Genomic DNA, 14,364 nt, shown 5'->3' with positions numbered 1-14,364 from the left:
CCTCCAACCTATACACACACATGCACATAACCTTCAACCATGATGAAAATAAGCACTCCATTATCTTCATCATGGTGAGGAGTTTCAACTCCTCCTAAACTTGCTCCAACAAACCCTCAAATGGGCTTGGACTTTAAATATGCACCGAGCTCGATTTAATCAAATTAAATCAAACCTAACCAAAGTCTATTGGACGATAATTAATTAAATAAATCTGAGCCCAAACTCTAATTAATTGATCCAATCAATTAATTAAGCCAAACTAAATAAATTAATCCAATTAATTTAAAGGTGTTAAGCCTAAAATTAATTAATCTAACTAATTAATTCTTTAGCCATCCATCAAATAGATTATTAAATAAATGATCCAATCATTTATATATATTCTTCTTGAATTAATTTAATTCAATTAAATTAATTCATTTCTTCTCGAATTAATTCCAAATAAATTCCACCGATTCCATAGTGATTTGTGTGTGACTCTTTAGGTTCACCTTCAACTAGACTTGGGCATTTATATCCAACACAATCAATTAAATAATTATTTCCAATCAACCATTAATCGGAAACGCCCGTCACCATGGGTGGCCGTCTAGCAACGGTCCATGGAACTGGAGACAAGGTGAATGTTGGCGTGAACATTTAGGCTCTCAAGTTCCATACAGGTAGGGTCCGTCTGTCGACCATCTCCTAGTCTTAGTCTAGGGCATGGAATTGGGCGTCAGTTCCCATCCTGGAACAGGAAACAATGCTAAATACTTGAGATGCGTCTACTTTATTAATCGACATAAGAAACCATTTCCTATTCGACCAATCGCTATGGTCATAGACTTAGAGAGTCTAAACCATTTCAAAGTGTATAGGAGATAATATCCATCATATACTGATAGAGGATGAATTCTGTCTTAAAATCCATCATCCTCAATACATGATCCGACTACACTAGAAAAGACTTATAATGACCATATCGAGGACACAATCATCTCTCGTCGATCCAAGATATAGCCATCATATGCATGCGATTGCTATGATTTCTCAAGTTTAAGGACTAATCCTGTACTATCGGAGCTGGAAATTCAAGTCATACCGACCAAGCCTCTAAGGCGAATATGACGATCCCCGCGAGTCAGTTCAACCAGCTAACAACGTTGTCAACTAATCCACTAAAATTGCATAGAGATCCCATGTCTGTCGCCGATGAAACACGACACTCATCCAATGAATGCAATACTTAGTGCAAGTCTCTATAGGATATCATGCCTAGTCTGGAGGTCCTCGACTTGGAATGTTACAGACCAACCCTCAGAAGTTGGTTTCATAGCAGCCATCTAATGCGCAATATAACTATATGGGTTATTCAATTGGTCTATGGGCATTTATTGTGACGTTAAAACACTGTTCAACGTAAATTATAAACACAACAAAGACACGGTGCCATAGATGAATGCTTACTACATTCATCAAGATAATATTACATTCATAAATATTGCTAAATGGTTTCCAAAACTGCCAATCGAATTGGCTTTCTGATCACCATTTCTAACAACTGACACACATATTGCTATTTTCTACAGTTCTTTCTAGAACATATTTTATATCTATATCATATATAAATAGAGCAATGTGTATCCAATTTTGACGTGAATAGCTTATCCTTGTCATATATAATGTTGTTCTTAGGGATAAGAACGTTACACAGATAATATACTTGAACCTAAAATTGAAAAAAAAGTTATCGATCATCTATATATATATAGCCATTATATGACATATTAGAGATCGAGGTAGAAAATGCGGATGTCAATATATATGTATATATATAAAAAAAAAATTCGATACTGGTAAATTGTATTAAGTGTAAAAATATACAAGCTATACAATTACATGGCCGAGTATGTAGTGCCATGGAATTCGACATCTATATATTGCAATTCTACTAATCCTATTAGGTAGCTCAGTACTAAGTATGCGTAATCTAAGTTCATCTAGAATAAGGTGAGTAAGAGTCGATGCGTCTCGCTCCAATTGTTGACATCTCCTACGATTCCACTCCTGCCAGATGTGATAAACCAGGGATGCCAAAAGATTTCGATAAGCCGCATTCACAACATATTTTCCCCACCATCTCCTTGCAGCAATAAATACGTTAATATTCCATCCCCTATTTGTCCATGAAAATTGGACCTCTTTACATAATAGTCTTATATATTGCCGAGCATAAGGGCAAGTAAAGAACAAATATTGATATGTCTTGAAAGTACGCCTTGCACAAAGGACGTACTCCCCAATAAGATGGATGTGCTTATATGTGTATGTATGATAGATATAAATGTAATTGAGTATTAATATTTTTACAAAAAAATTATATATCAAAAAATATCTTTAAAAAAATAATTAAGAGTGCAAATTTATATAGTTCAACAAACTTATAACATATTACTGGATAATAAAATTTAAGTAATGTGATCTCAGAGTAATTTTATTAACTCAAAGTAATATATTAAACATCAAATTTAAATTTAATGACACAATTAATTTATGTACATAATAAGTAATATTAATATACACTTTAGTGAAATAAAAAAAATGAAAGGATGTAACAAATTAATTCACATAATAAACATTTGACGAATCAACAAAAACATTTGAAGGAAACACATATTTCTTTTAGAGTGTTCAATTTAAATCTTTCGAGATCTTTTAACGCTAAATTAGGCTGGTTGGACAATCATTTAAAGAAATATGGTACTCAAGTAAAGAACCATTACTTATAGTTCAAAAAGCAGGGGGTGAATAGCAATTTACTCCCTATTATATTAAAAATGAATATATTATTCTGTATGGAAAAAATATAGCAATTTACCCTCCTATACTTTTTAAAATGAAGCAATTTACCTACTTATAAAGGGAGGTAACTTGCTTCATTTTAAAAATCATAGGAGGATAAATTGTTGTATTTTAAAGAATACAGGAAAGTAAAATCACTATTTATTATTTTATAAGGGGGTAATTTGTTCATTTGTAATATCACAAAGGGTTTATTAGCATTTTTCCACTACAGCAAGCATATAGCTTCTATCGTTTTGGTGGGAATAATAGTAGTAAAAAAGTTGTAAATTAAGCTGTTCAAACTTGAAAGTATTTTATAGCAAAATTTGAAAGTGAAAAAAAAAAGGTTGAAATTGGACTGTTTGGATAAACAACTTTACACTTATATTCTTTTCAAATACGTTGCAGAACTTGGAAGGGATCGCTACTTATGCATTTAGACGTAAATGAACTTAATTTTTAAATAGTTCAAAATCAAAATTTCTAAAGCATTTTTTCAACAAATTTTCAGCAATATACTAATAAAAATTTATTTTAAGCTCGTACAAACACCTTGTGTATATTGAGGCAATCCAATCACACATACATATGCATTTTTTTCCCTATATATGCACTGTAGGCAAAATTGTATTTTTAGTTATATAAGATGGGAAATTCAATACTTTTAGTCCTCTACTTTAAATAAATAACAAAATGATCCCAAAATTCAAAAAGTTGGGCATATTTAGTCCACTACTTGATAGGATTTTTAAAAATAGTCTCAAAATGGTGAAAATTCGATACATTTAGTCCTCTACTTTACGAGATTTATGAGAATAATTGTGTCAAGTTTTTCCAATTTTTAAACCATTTTGAAAATTTTATAAAGCATATGACTGAATTTGTCGGGTTTTTCAAATTTTATAAGCATTTTAAAAATTTCATAAAATAGAGGATTAAAAGTGTTAAATTCCTATCCTATGGAACTAAAACTGTAATTTGAGCATGCACTATTTTGTAATTCAAGAAAGGAGAGACTAAAACATTCCATCATAGCTTAGTTGAATGTCAACTATGATCAAGATGAAAACGAAATTAATCCAACTCTTTAATTACTCAACACTCAGTTTCAAACACTAGAATTAGAGCAAACATAACCTTCAAAGAATGTTTGCATGAAAGAATGGATAGTGAATGCCCTTACATCAAAACTTATCTACTTTTGCTGGGTTTACTTCAATTTGTAGAAGCAATTTCTACCAACAAGAAAAATCCCATATCCGTTGCTACAACAACACTTTTTTTTTGTTCAACAAAAACCACCTAGAGGTGGGGAGCTTTTCGGAATCCCCAATCCTTCTATATCAAAATGCACATAATAGTTACAGCGGAAGAGCTACCTCCCTAAAATTTCAGATATTAAACAAAGAGATACCTTTCAGATAAAACAATCTTGCATATACATGTTAACTGAGAGATGCCTCATAAATATATTAAAAAATTAGGGAGCGGAGAATCAAATATGAAAACTGAACACGAAGTGATAATTTTGGAAAACAACTTAGACCGTGCCGGTGCTGTAATTTTCAAGTTCGCAATCTTCTTCTACTCCGTCACGCGAGATACCCTAAAAAATGGCGGAACACCGCCGCCGGCCGTCACTTGACGATTGTGATAAGAAACTATGCTATGGGTAGCTGGAACTGCATCTGGAGGTGGATGTGATTTTTGAATAATGTTTTTTCTGGAACTTTCATGCGTGCTAGATAAATTCCTGACCAATCTTTGTGTTGGAACTTTCTAGAAGTGGATGAGATTCTTGAACCATATTTCTCTGGAAATTTTCTTATTGTGGCTTCTTCAAGACTAGCCTGGAGAAGTGGGAAATTCTGATAATTGCAGCGGCGTAGCTGCAGAATTTACGGTGTAAGTAGAAGATATGGCCGACAGAAAGCGGCGAAGCAGTAGGAAAAAAGTGTGTAGAGCTACAAAATATGTGCATTATGTTTTGTTTTATAGTTAGAGTGTTTTGTTGTGTTTTGGGAGATAATGAGAAAAAAATAAAGATAAATAAGTATGTGTTAGAAATAATATGTAAGTTTGGATTTATATTTTGATATAACTTACATAGTGTAAAATAGGTGTTGTAAGTTTGGTTTTGAATCATGGAAGGAAAAATTCATTGTTTATTGTCAAATTATGTCTCTTTTATATGAATTAATAATTAAGGTTAGTTATATTTTAATATCAGAACATGGTTGTTTTACACTTTGACATCTAAATTTTTTTTTGTGTCAACTTACCATTTCAACTTTATGAAATTTTGCACTTTGTAATTTATAACTATTTCTCAACCATTTGTTTTGTAAAAACCAAAATCACATGAAATGCACATGTGATACTTAAAGGTTATATAATGTGATATTTTTTTACATATGAACAGGCTGTAATATTTTTTCCGCAGAAAGATCAATATAATGATGATCATATATGGCAAAGAGCAATTGCAAAGTTGATATGGTAAGTTAACACAAAAAATAAGTTTCGGCGGCAAAGTGTAAGAATGGACATAGTTTTTATGGTAAAATATAATTTATCCATATAATTATATATATTGTTTTACTTGTAGGTGGATTGAACTGTATATATTATTGTATATATATTTTTGTATGAAAAATCATACTCAATTTATGTTTTATTTCATAAATAATAAATATATATTTAATAAAAAATTTTATGCACATTGGTAACAGGCTAAGAATTTATTTTGACGTTCTATTCGAATTACTAAATTTAAATAGACTACTTCAATAATATATTTGATGAATTTATTTAAATAATTTAAGATTATAAAGTTTTTTATGAATTAGTAAAAACACACAGCCAACGTTAGTTATTTTAAGGCCTCATTTTTTGATAAATAGTATATATTTAAATTAATTGTAGCATGTTTATAAATAGAATGGATTTAAATTAACTACACCATATCTGTAAATATGTATAGATTTAAATAGAATATAGTTAATAAATTGTACCATACTATAGAATTTAACAAATACATTTATCTCTCTGTGTTTGTTTGCTAGATTAGAGAATTCCACCAAAAATTGCACAAAGTGAGAAGAACTTCGATTTCTAACCCGAAGTGGGCTGCAGGAGAGCTAAGAAACCGCTTAGTAGCAATTGTAACTTCCACCGGAAATACATTGACGACGGGTGAAACTGCCGCCACCACCACCACAAGAAAACCCAGCAAATCAACCATCACTAATTGATCTCTGCCATCAATTTTTGCCGCAGCTGCGGTGCTTACCACTGTGATTTGAAGTCCAGAATCAGCTTCTACACAAAGAAGGGATGCTCAAGGTAAAATATTTTGGTTGAGCGCGTTCCCCCACCATCTCCGGCAGAATGGGTTGTTGCACAGAATGTGGGCGATGGCGGTTTGAAACCTGGCGGCGAAAGACGACGGATGGTGGGAGGAGTGATGATGGGAGAAAAACATGAGAATGTACTTAACTGAATTTTGTATATGATGTTGAGAAACAAGGCAAAATCTAAAACAAAACAAAATACGCACAGTCTAGATGAATTAAATCCACCCAAACACGTGGCCTGTTTTGGTTTATCTCCGAGATGGGCCGAAAATGAATAGAAGTGGTGTGATATTATAGTCGTATTTATATAAACACCCACTCAATAAAAAAACAAAAAGAAACTTACACAAAACCCCCTACTGTACATATTTCTTTCAATAAATCTAATTCCTCACACTTAACATTTTATAAAAACATACATATATCACAAAAGCTAAATGAACATTTATATTGACATTAAATCTCAGGGAATAAGGTAATTATCCACTTGCATTTGTTACTTTGTCCTTTCGCATGTTCTTATACATAAGACAATTTTAGTCCTACTAACCTTAAAATATGACCAATTTCGCAATCCCAAGAACAAGGACGAGAACCAACAAATACAAGGTATTGATTATCTAGCAATTGTATTTGTTGTGCTCACTGATTATGTTTATAGGCTTAACATCACAACAAAGCCCACAAACCAAATTGTACAACATATATAGTTGGGTTGCGCATTAGATGGTGGCCATGAAACCAACTTCTGAAGGTTAGGTTTGAAATGTTCCAAGTCAAGGACCTCAAGACTGGGTATTGAGAGTCCTATTGTGACTTGCACTAAAATTGCACTCATCGAATTTAACTGTATGTTATATGCAAAAACTACACACATATCCATCATAACCACCACCAAAGCCACAAAATTTCTCTCCATTTTCTCTCAAAAATATTCTCCTTATGGTTCTATTTTGAATTGGATTAAAATTAGAACACAAAACAATCCAAAAACACTAAAAAATAGTGTTGTGTTTGGTATTGTTTTTCTTCTTGGTTTTTTGTTCTATCTAGAAATAGAACAAGAACTTTACCTTTTCATTTTGTGGTATGGACAACTTAGAGGAATTCTAACTTGACTTATCATGTGAACGGAATGGGAGAACATAAAGGGAATAATGCACGTTACAGTTTTCTAAGGAAACAAAAGGTAAAGTTTCAGATTATATTTCTGTACTTCTTGTTTAATCCTCTAGCCACATGTCTAGCATGTACTTTGTTATCATTATGCTTTTGACAAACACCGAACTCCCAGGAATTCCAAAGGGAACATCCTTTTGACTCAATTTTTAAAATTTTTTTATTTTACGCTTCCGTAGCATTCTCAGGCCATACCGATTCTTTCAATGTTATCAAAGCCAGTTTGGTGTTGTGGCTTTAGGATTAATATGTTATTATGTATTGAGCATGAACAACGTCTCTAATTCGCTTTTGTGAAGCATGTTTTATGGCTTTAAAGCATGATTATATGTTTAGAAAATATGTATTAATTTTGCTTTTAAATTAAGGATGCATTTTTGAAAATTGAATTTTCTATAAATGCATGATTTTATTTTACTTTTCTAATTGTCAAAATTCAACCAAAATAAAATTTGAAAAATAGAGCACTACAGCCGTTCCTGCCCTGCCGGCCGGTCACTGGCCAGTAGCGCGTGCGGCCGGGCGCGCACCCGTTGTCGTGCGTGCCGGCAAAGCGGTAGCACACAGGCACACGCCCAGTGTGCGGCAGGGATGTCTGTGCGGGCGCGCACGTGCGGTCGACAACCGACGGCCGTTTGTTGTTTCGAACGGCTGGGCTGTTTTGTGCCGTTTTTTCCGAAAAATTAGATTTTTCTATTTTCTACAATTTTTCTAAAATTATTAATTTTGGAAAATTTTAATTTTAATTAAAATTGGATTTTTCTAAAATTAAATTGTGCCTTAAATTAATTTGGAAATGGTTTCCAAACAAACAAAAGAAAATTTGTACATTGGATCTATTTATGATATCCATTTGTTAATTGCATTATTAGTATGTTATTTTCTGAATTTAATTATGTTTTATTTTGTTTTTGATATTCGATATCAATTGTTAAATACATGGATTGTATTTATTTGTTTACCATGTTTATATTTGATATAAATGTGTTAATTGTTGTTTATTGGATAAACAATGGGAATGATCACAAAGCCCATTGGCCGAATGTACGGTTTATTTAATGTTGGGTGAAGCCTACGTGCATCTTTGTTTTAATTTCTTCTTTCATTTTTTAGCCTTGGAATAATAAGGCTTGCTTTCTCTCTCCTTTTGTACTCCCCCCAACTTCTGATTGGAGTTTTCATTTTCAGTTGTAATGAGTGTAGTTAGGAATTAATGGGAAGTTTTATTTATTTTGAAGAAATGTAAGATTCCAAGGAGATGAAGGCCTAGGCCTGTTGGACGGAGCTCACGACAGAACAAGAACAAAGAGGAAGGACCATTAGAATGATAATGCGTTACTTATTTATAATAGTTAGGCCACTAGATTGACCATGGACTCACTGGGGGCTCAGTGCATCGCTTAGGATTGGGCTTCTGATCATCCAAAAGGGGCGTGCTAGGCTTATTTTTGCATGTGGTAAATTTTTTAGTTTTTGACATATGATGTGTTTAGAATGCGTTTATACTCAATCATTAAAACTTTGTCATGCAAAATATTATAGTAATGAGGTCTCGGTCAAAACTAACTTGAACTCTCACTTGGATGGTCCAAGTAAATATTAGGCCCAAAATGGAATTAAATCAAATTGTTTGATAATTCCAAGCCTTCCATCCATGATATTGTAGTGTGGATGCTACTTCTACCCTTTTGTGGTCTCACGAGTCGTGGCACATTTGGGATAGAAGAAAGCTACACTATTATTATGAACAAATGAAATATTCTCATGTTTCCCTGTCTCACGAGTCGTGGGGGGCGATAGTGGAGATATTCATTTGGTTGATGTGTTGGGCCTAACACTGAGTAATGTGATTTGCTTGGAGTACTCAGAATCATATAAAGAGGTGAGGCAAAATATTTTCGGAATCCCATCGGATGAGAATGATAATGGTTAACCCCCACAAGACTTTTTCCTTGTGAAGCGTAAAAGCGGGACATGGAGAATTATTTTTGTGGATCCCAAGCCCACTAGGAATTGGTTTCCTGAAACCCCACCTGAGAGTGGTGAGCTTTGGAAGAAATAATGGGAGCAGTTGATGACTAAAGACCAAGTCTTAACTTGTATTTAATGTTACAATCAATTCCTAATTTCTGCTTTATATTTTGAATGTAGGTGTCTAATAATCCATTAGCCATGATTTTGGAGACTAACAAATTTAATGGAACGAACTACAATAATTGGATTAGAAATCTGAGGATTGTCCTCAATTTCGAGAACCAGACTTACATTCTGGATAAGTCTATTCCTAAGACCTTACCGGAGGGGTCCACATCTGAAGAACGTGTGACATTTGAAAGGTGGCACGAGGACAATCGGAAGGTCCGCAGCATCGTACTGGCATCAATGACAAATGATATCCAGAAACAGTGCGATAGGCACGATGATGCTGCATCGATAATGCTCCGCATGAAAAAAGTTTATGCGGTTCCGGATAGGCATATTAGATATGCCGCCACAAAAGTATTTTTCGGCACCAAGATGACTGAGGGATCCTCTGTCAAAGAGCTTGGGATCAAGATGCTTTCGCTTGTGGAAAAGCTCGAGGATCTTCAAGCGGGGATTCATAATGACACGCACATTGACATGATCCTCCAGTCACTTCCTCCCTCTTACAACCCGTTTGCTGTAAACTACAACATGAATAGGCTTGCGAATACCATAAATAAGTTGATTAACATGTTGGTCCAATACGATACAACTATTAAAAAGTCTGCACCCTCAGTATTAGTCGGGAAGGCTTCGAACTGTAAAGCAAAATGCAAGGGGGCCAGACGCTAGAAGAAGAAGAAGGGTAAGCCAAATGCCATTGCAAGCACTTTGAGCGCTCCTGTTGCCCCGGTGGGGATGGACAAAGGTAAAAGGAAGGTGGGTTCCAAGTCAATAAGGGCAAATGATGTCTGTATGCATTGTCAGGAAAAGGGCCATTGGAAGAGGGAGTGCCCCAAGCTCATCTCCCAATGCCAGTACATTTTTTATTGAGGTTAACATGATAACTAATTCCGCTTCTATGGTATTGGATATTAGTTGTGGAGCTCATATTTGTAATGATTTGCAGGTACTGGAAAGAAGCAGAAAGCTAAGTAAAGACGAAGTTTTTTAAAGCATGGCTATGGCAAGGCTATTGCTGCTGAAGCTGTAGGGATAATCCGCTTAGCTGTTAGTGATCAAGTTAGGATAGAATTAAAAGATTGCTATTATGTACCTAGCATGATCAAGAATATAACTTCCATTTCATTGTTGGACAATGCTGGTTTTAAGTTTATGATCAATAAAAATTATTTTTATTTGATGAAGAATGGTTCTACACATCTACTAGGCAAACTTCATAATGGTCTTTATATTCTCCAATAGCATGATTTCGTCATGACTGCTCAAAACAAACGTAAAATGGAAAATCAAGAAAACACACAGATCTAGCATGCAAGGCTAGGTCACATCTCTGAAGATAGGATTAAAAGGTTGGTAGACTTAAAAACTCTAGAGATAGATAATTTGGATCACCTACCAACCTGCGAGTCTTGTTTGAAAGGGAAGATGACCAAGAAGCCTTTTATAGGACAAAGTAGGCTTACTAGTGATCTGTTGGATTTGATCCGTTCAGACGTCTGTGGGGAACTGAATACACAAGCCAGAGGTGGATTTTCCTACATCATAAACTTTTTTGATGATCACTCACGGTATGCTTAAGTTTACATAATGAGGTACAAGTCTGAGGCCTTTGGAAGGTTTAAAGAGTTCAAACTTGAAATAAAAAACCAAACTGGTCGCAAAATTGAAACCCTTCGGTCGAACCGAGGTGGTGAGTATTTAAGTGGGGAATTCTTAGATTACCTAAAAGAGAATGGAATTCTCTCTTAGTGGACTCCTCCTGGAATGCCACAACTTAATGGGGTCTCTAAAAGGAGGAACTGAATCTTTTTGGACATGGTTTGATCTATGATGAGTTTTACCAAACTGCCCTTATCCTTCTGCGGATATGCTCTTGAGATGGTACCCAAGTTGTTGAATATGGCGCCTTCTAAGACCGTGCCCCAGACGCCATATCAGATATGGCACGGCAAGCCTGCGTCCAACAAGTACTTGAGAGTGTGGGGTAGTCCTGCATATTCAAGACACTAGTGGGAGATAAACTAGGCTCAAGGTCTAGTTTGTGCAGGTTTGTGGGTTATCCTAAGAAAATTGCGAAGTACTATTTCTATGATTCTTCTGAACAAAAGGTTTTTCCTCGAGAAACGCAGTGTTCTTGAAAAAAAAATTTCCAGCGGATACCCAACGTGAGGAATTGCTCCTTTAGGAATCGAGTGAGGCAACACCTAAAATGGATGTAGTGACATCATCCGCACTTATAGTTCCCACTAACAATATTCCTGTCCTCCAAAGGTCAACAAGATTGTCCAAACAGCCTGAGAGATATAGATTTCTGGGTTTGACTGGTCAATTGGATAATAATCCAAAGACCTATGGGAAGCAATGTCGGACATTGATTCGGGAAAATGGGTTGAGGTCATAAAATCCGAGATAGACTCTATGACTTCAAATAAGGTTTGGGCGTTAGTTGACCTACCTAATGGAGTTAAACCTGTTGGGTGTAAATGGGTTTACAAACGTAAGCTTGGAGTTGATGGAAAGGTTACTACCTTTAAGGCCAGGCTTGTAGCGAAAGGGTATACTGAACGACCTGGGGCCGATTTGGAGGATATCTATTCGCCTGTAGCCATGGACAAGTCCATTCGGATTATGCTTGCCATAGTTGCATGGTATGACTATGAGATATGGCAGATGGACGTGAAAACAACTTTCCTTAATTTGTTCGTTGAGGAAGACATCTATATGGATCAGCCGGAGGGTTTCCATCTAGAAGGTCAGCTACCTCTAGAAGGTCAGCTTCCTGAAGCTAGAATATCCGTTTTGATGAGGCCATACGGGTTTATGATTTCATCAAGAACGACTTTGACCTTTGTGTATACAAGAAGGTCAGTCCGAGCTCAATTGCGGTTCGTAGTGCTTTATGTGGATGATATCTTACTCATTGGTAATGATGTCAAGATGTTAGGTGACACTAAATCATGATTGTCTACACAATTCTCCATGAAGGATTTGGGTGAGGCTTCCTACATCCTTGGCATTAAGATTATCAGGGATAGATCTAAAAGGATGTTAGGAATGGACCAAACCTCATTGTTCAGAAAGTCTTGAAGAGATTCAAGATGGAAAACTCCAAACGAGGATTCCTTCCTATGAGGAATGGGGTTAAGCTGTCCAAGAAGCAGTCTCCAAAGACTGATGAGGAGCTTAAAAAAATATTTGACATACCCTGTGCTTCAGTCGTAGGTAGCATATAGTATGTTTTGTAGTGCATAAGGCCAAATGTCGCTTTTGCTTTGAATGTAACGAGCAGATATAGGCATGTGCTAGTGAGGCTCACTGGATTGCAGTCAAGACCATACTTCACTACTTGAGAAGGACTAAAGATAAGTTCTTGGTTTACGGTGGTGGAGAGTTAATGCTGGAAGGCTACAACGACGCTAGCTTCCAGTCTGATGAGGATGATGCTAAATCTCAATCAAGGTTTGTATTCAGATTGAATGGTGGTGTAGTGGCTTGGAAAAGTTCCAAGCAAGATACCACAACGGATTCCACCACTGAAGCTGAGTACATAGCGGCTTTGGAAGCAGCCAAGGAAGCGGTTTGGATAAAAAACTATATCCAAGATTTGCGTATAGTGCCTAGCATTGCCGATCTAGTGGTTATCTTCTGTGATAAAAATGGGGCTATAGCGCAAGCGAAGGAATCGAGATCTCATCACAGATCAAAGGACATTCTTAGACGCTAACATCTGCTTAGAGAGATGGTGTGAAGAGGTGACATTCGGATGGACCGAGTCACATCAGCAGAAAATATAGTAGATTCATTGACCAAGTCGGTGTGGCAGATTGCTCATGCTCAACATCTTGGAAAGATGCGATTGAGAATAATGAGTGATTGACTTTAAGGGCAAGTGGGAGTTTGTTAGAATAGGTGACCAAAAAGCCAATTGGATTGGCCTTTATGTAATCAGTTCCCACAATTTCGGTGTAATTGTAACATTGTTTATTAATAAAGTAAGTATTCATTATCTAGCAATTGTATTTGTTGTGCTCACTGATTATGTTTATAGGCTTAACATCACAACAAAGGCCACAAACCAAATTGTACAACCTATATAATTGGGTTGCGCATTGGATAGTGGCTATGAAACCAACTTCTAAAGGTTAAGTTTGAAACATTCCAAGTCGAGGACCTCGAGGCTGGGCATCGAGATTCCTATTGAGACTTGTACTAAAATTGCATTCATTGGATGAGTATCGTGTTTCACTGATGACAGACATTGGACGTCTATAAATCAAGCCAACTGAATTGACTTGCGGGTAGCCGTCATATGGAAGCCTTTGAGGCTTGGTCGATATGACTAGATCTTCCTGACTCCGATAGTACAGATTATTCCTTAGACTTGAGGAACCATGGCAGTTGCATGCATATTATGGTTGTATCTTGAATTTGACGAAGGATGACCATATCTTCGATGTGGTCATTACAAGTGCTGTTCAATGTAATCAGAATAGGTATTAAGGACGATGGGTTCCAAGATAGAATCCGTCACCTGTCAGTATATGACAGTCGAGTCTCCTATGCGCTTTGAGATGGTTGGTGCTCTTAGAGTCTATGGCCACAATGATTGGTTAAGTAGCGAATGGTTTCCTACGTCAGTCAATAGAGCATACGCATCTCATAGTATCTAGTCCAGGATGGGTACCAATGCCCAATTCTAGGTCCTAGACTTAGATCGGAAGACGGATGATGGAAAGACCCTACCCGCATGGTACTCGGGAGGCTAAATGTTCACGCCACCTAGTCTCTAGTGCCATGGACCGTTGCTAGACGACCACTCATGGTGATGGGACTTTCCGATTAATGGTTAATT

General features: G+C 35.9%; 1 protein-coding gene and 1 pseudogene across 1 annotated transcript; both read left to right on the top strand.

Annotated features, from left to right (window-relative positions):
* The first annotated feature begins 9,536 nt into the window (after positions 1–9,536).
* On the top strand, positions 9,537–10,181 carry LOC105162789 (uncharacterized). The gene has a single exon (XM_011080909.1). The coding sequence runs from the start codon at positions 9,537–9,539 to the stop codon at positions 10,179–10,181; it is 645 nt and encodes a 214-aa protein (XP_011079211.1).
* A 2,429-nt stretch (positions 10,182–12,610) lies between these two features.
* Positions 12,611–13,389, top strand: LOC148784372 (secreted RxLR effector protein 161 pseudogene; annotated as a pseudogene).
* The last annotated feature ends 975 nt before the right edge of the window (positions 13,390–14,364 follow it).

Source organism: Sesamum indicum, linkage group LG13 (assembly GCF_026168435.1).
Source record: "Sesamum indicum cultivar Baizhima isolate 11 linkage group LG13, ASM2616843v1, whole genome shotgun sequence".
NCBI lineage: Eukaryota > Viridiplantae > Streptophyta > Magnoliopsida > Lamiales > Pedaliaceae > Sesamum > Sesamum indicum.
The sequence above is the reverse complement of the archived record's forward strand: the minus strand, read 5'-3'. Positions and strand labels throughout refer to the sequence as shown.

Bases quoted from the DNA above. Each gene is read 5' to 3' on its own strand.
- LOC105162789 (XM_011080909.1), top strand. From the start codon at position 9,537: ATGATTTTGGAGACTAACAAATTTAATGGAACGAACTACAATAATTGG.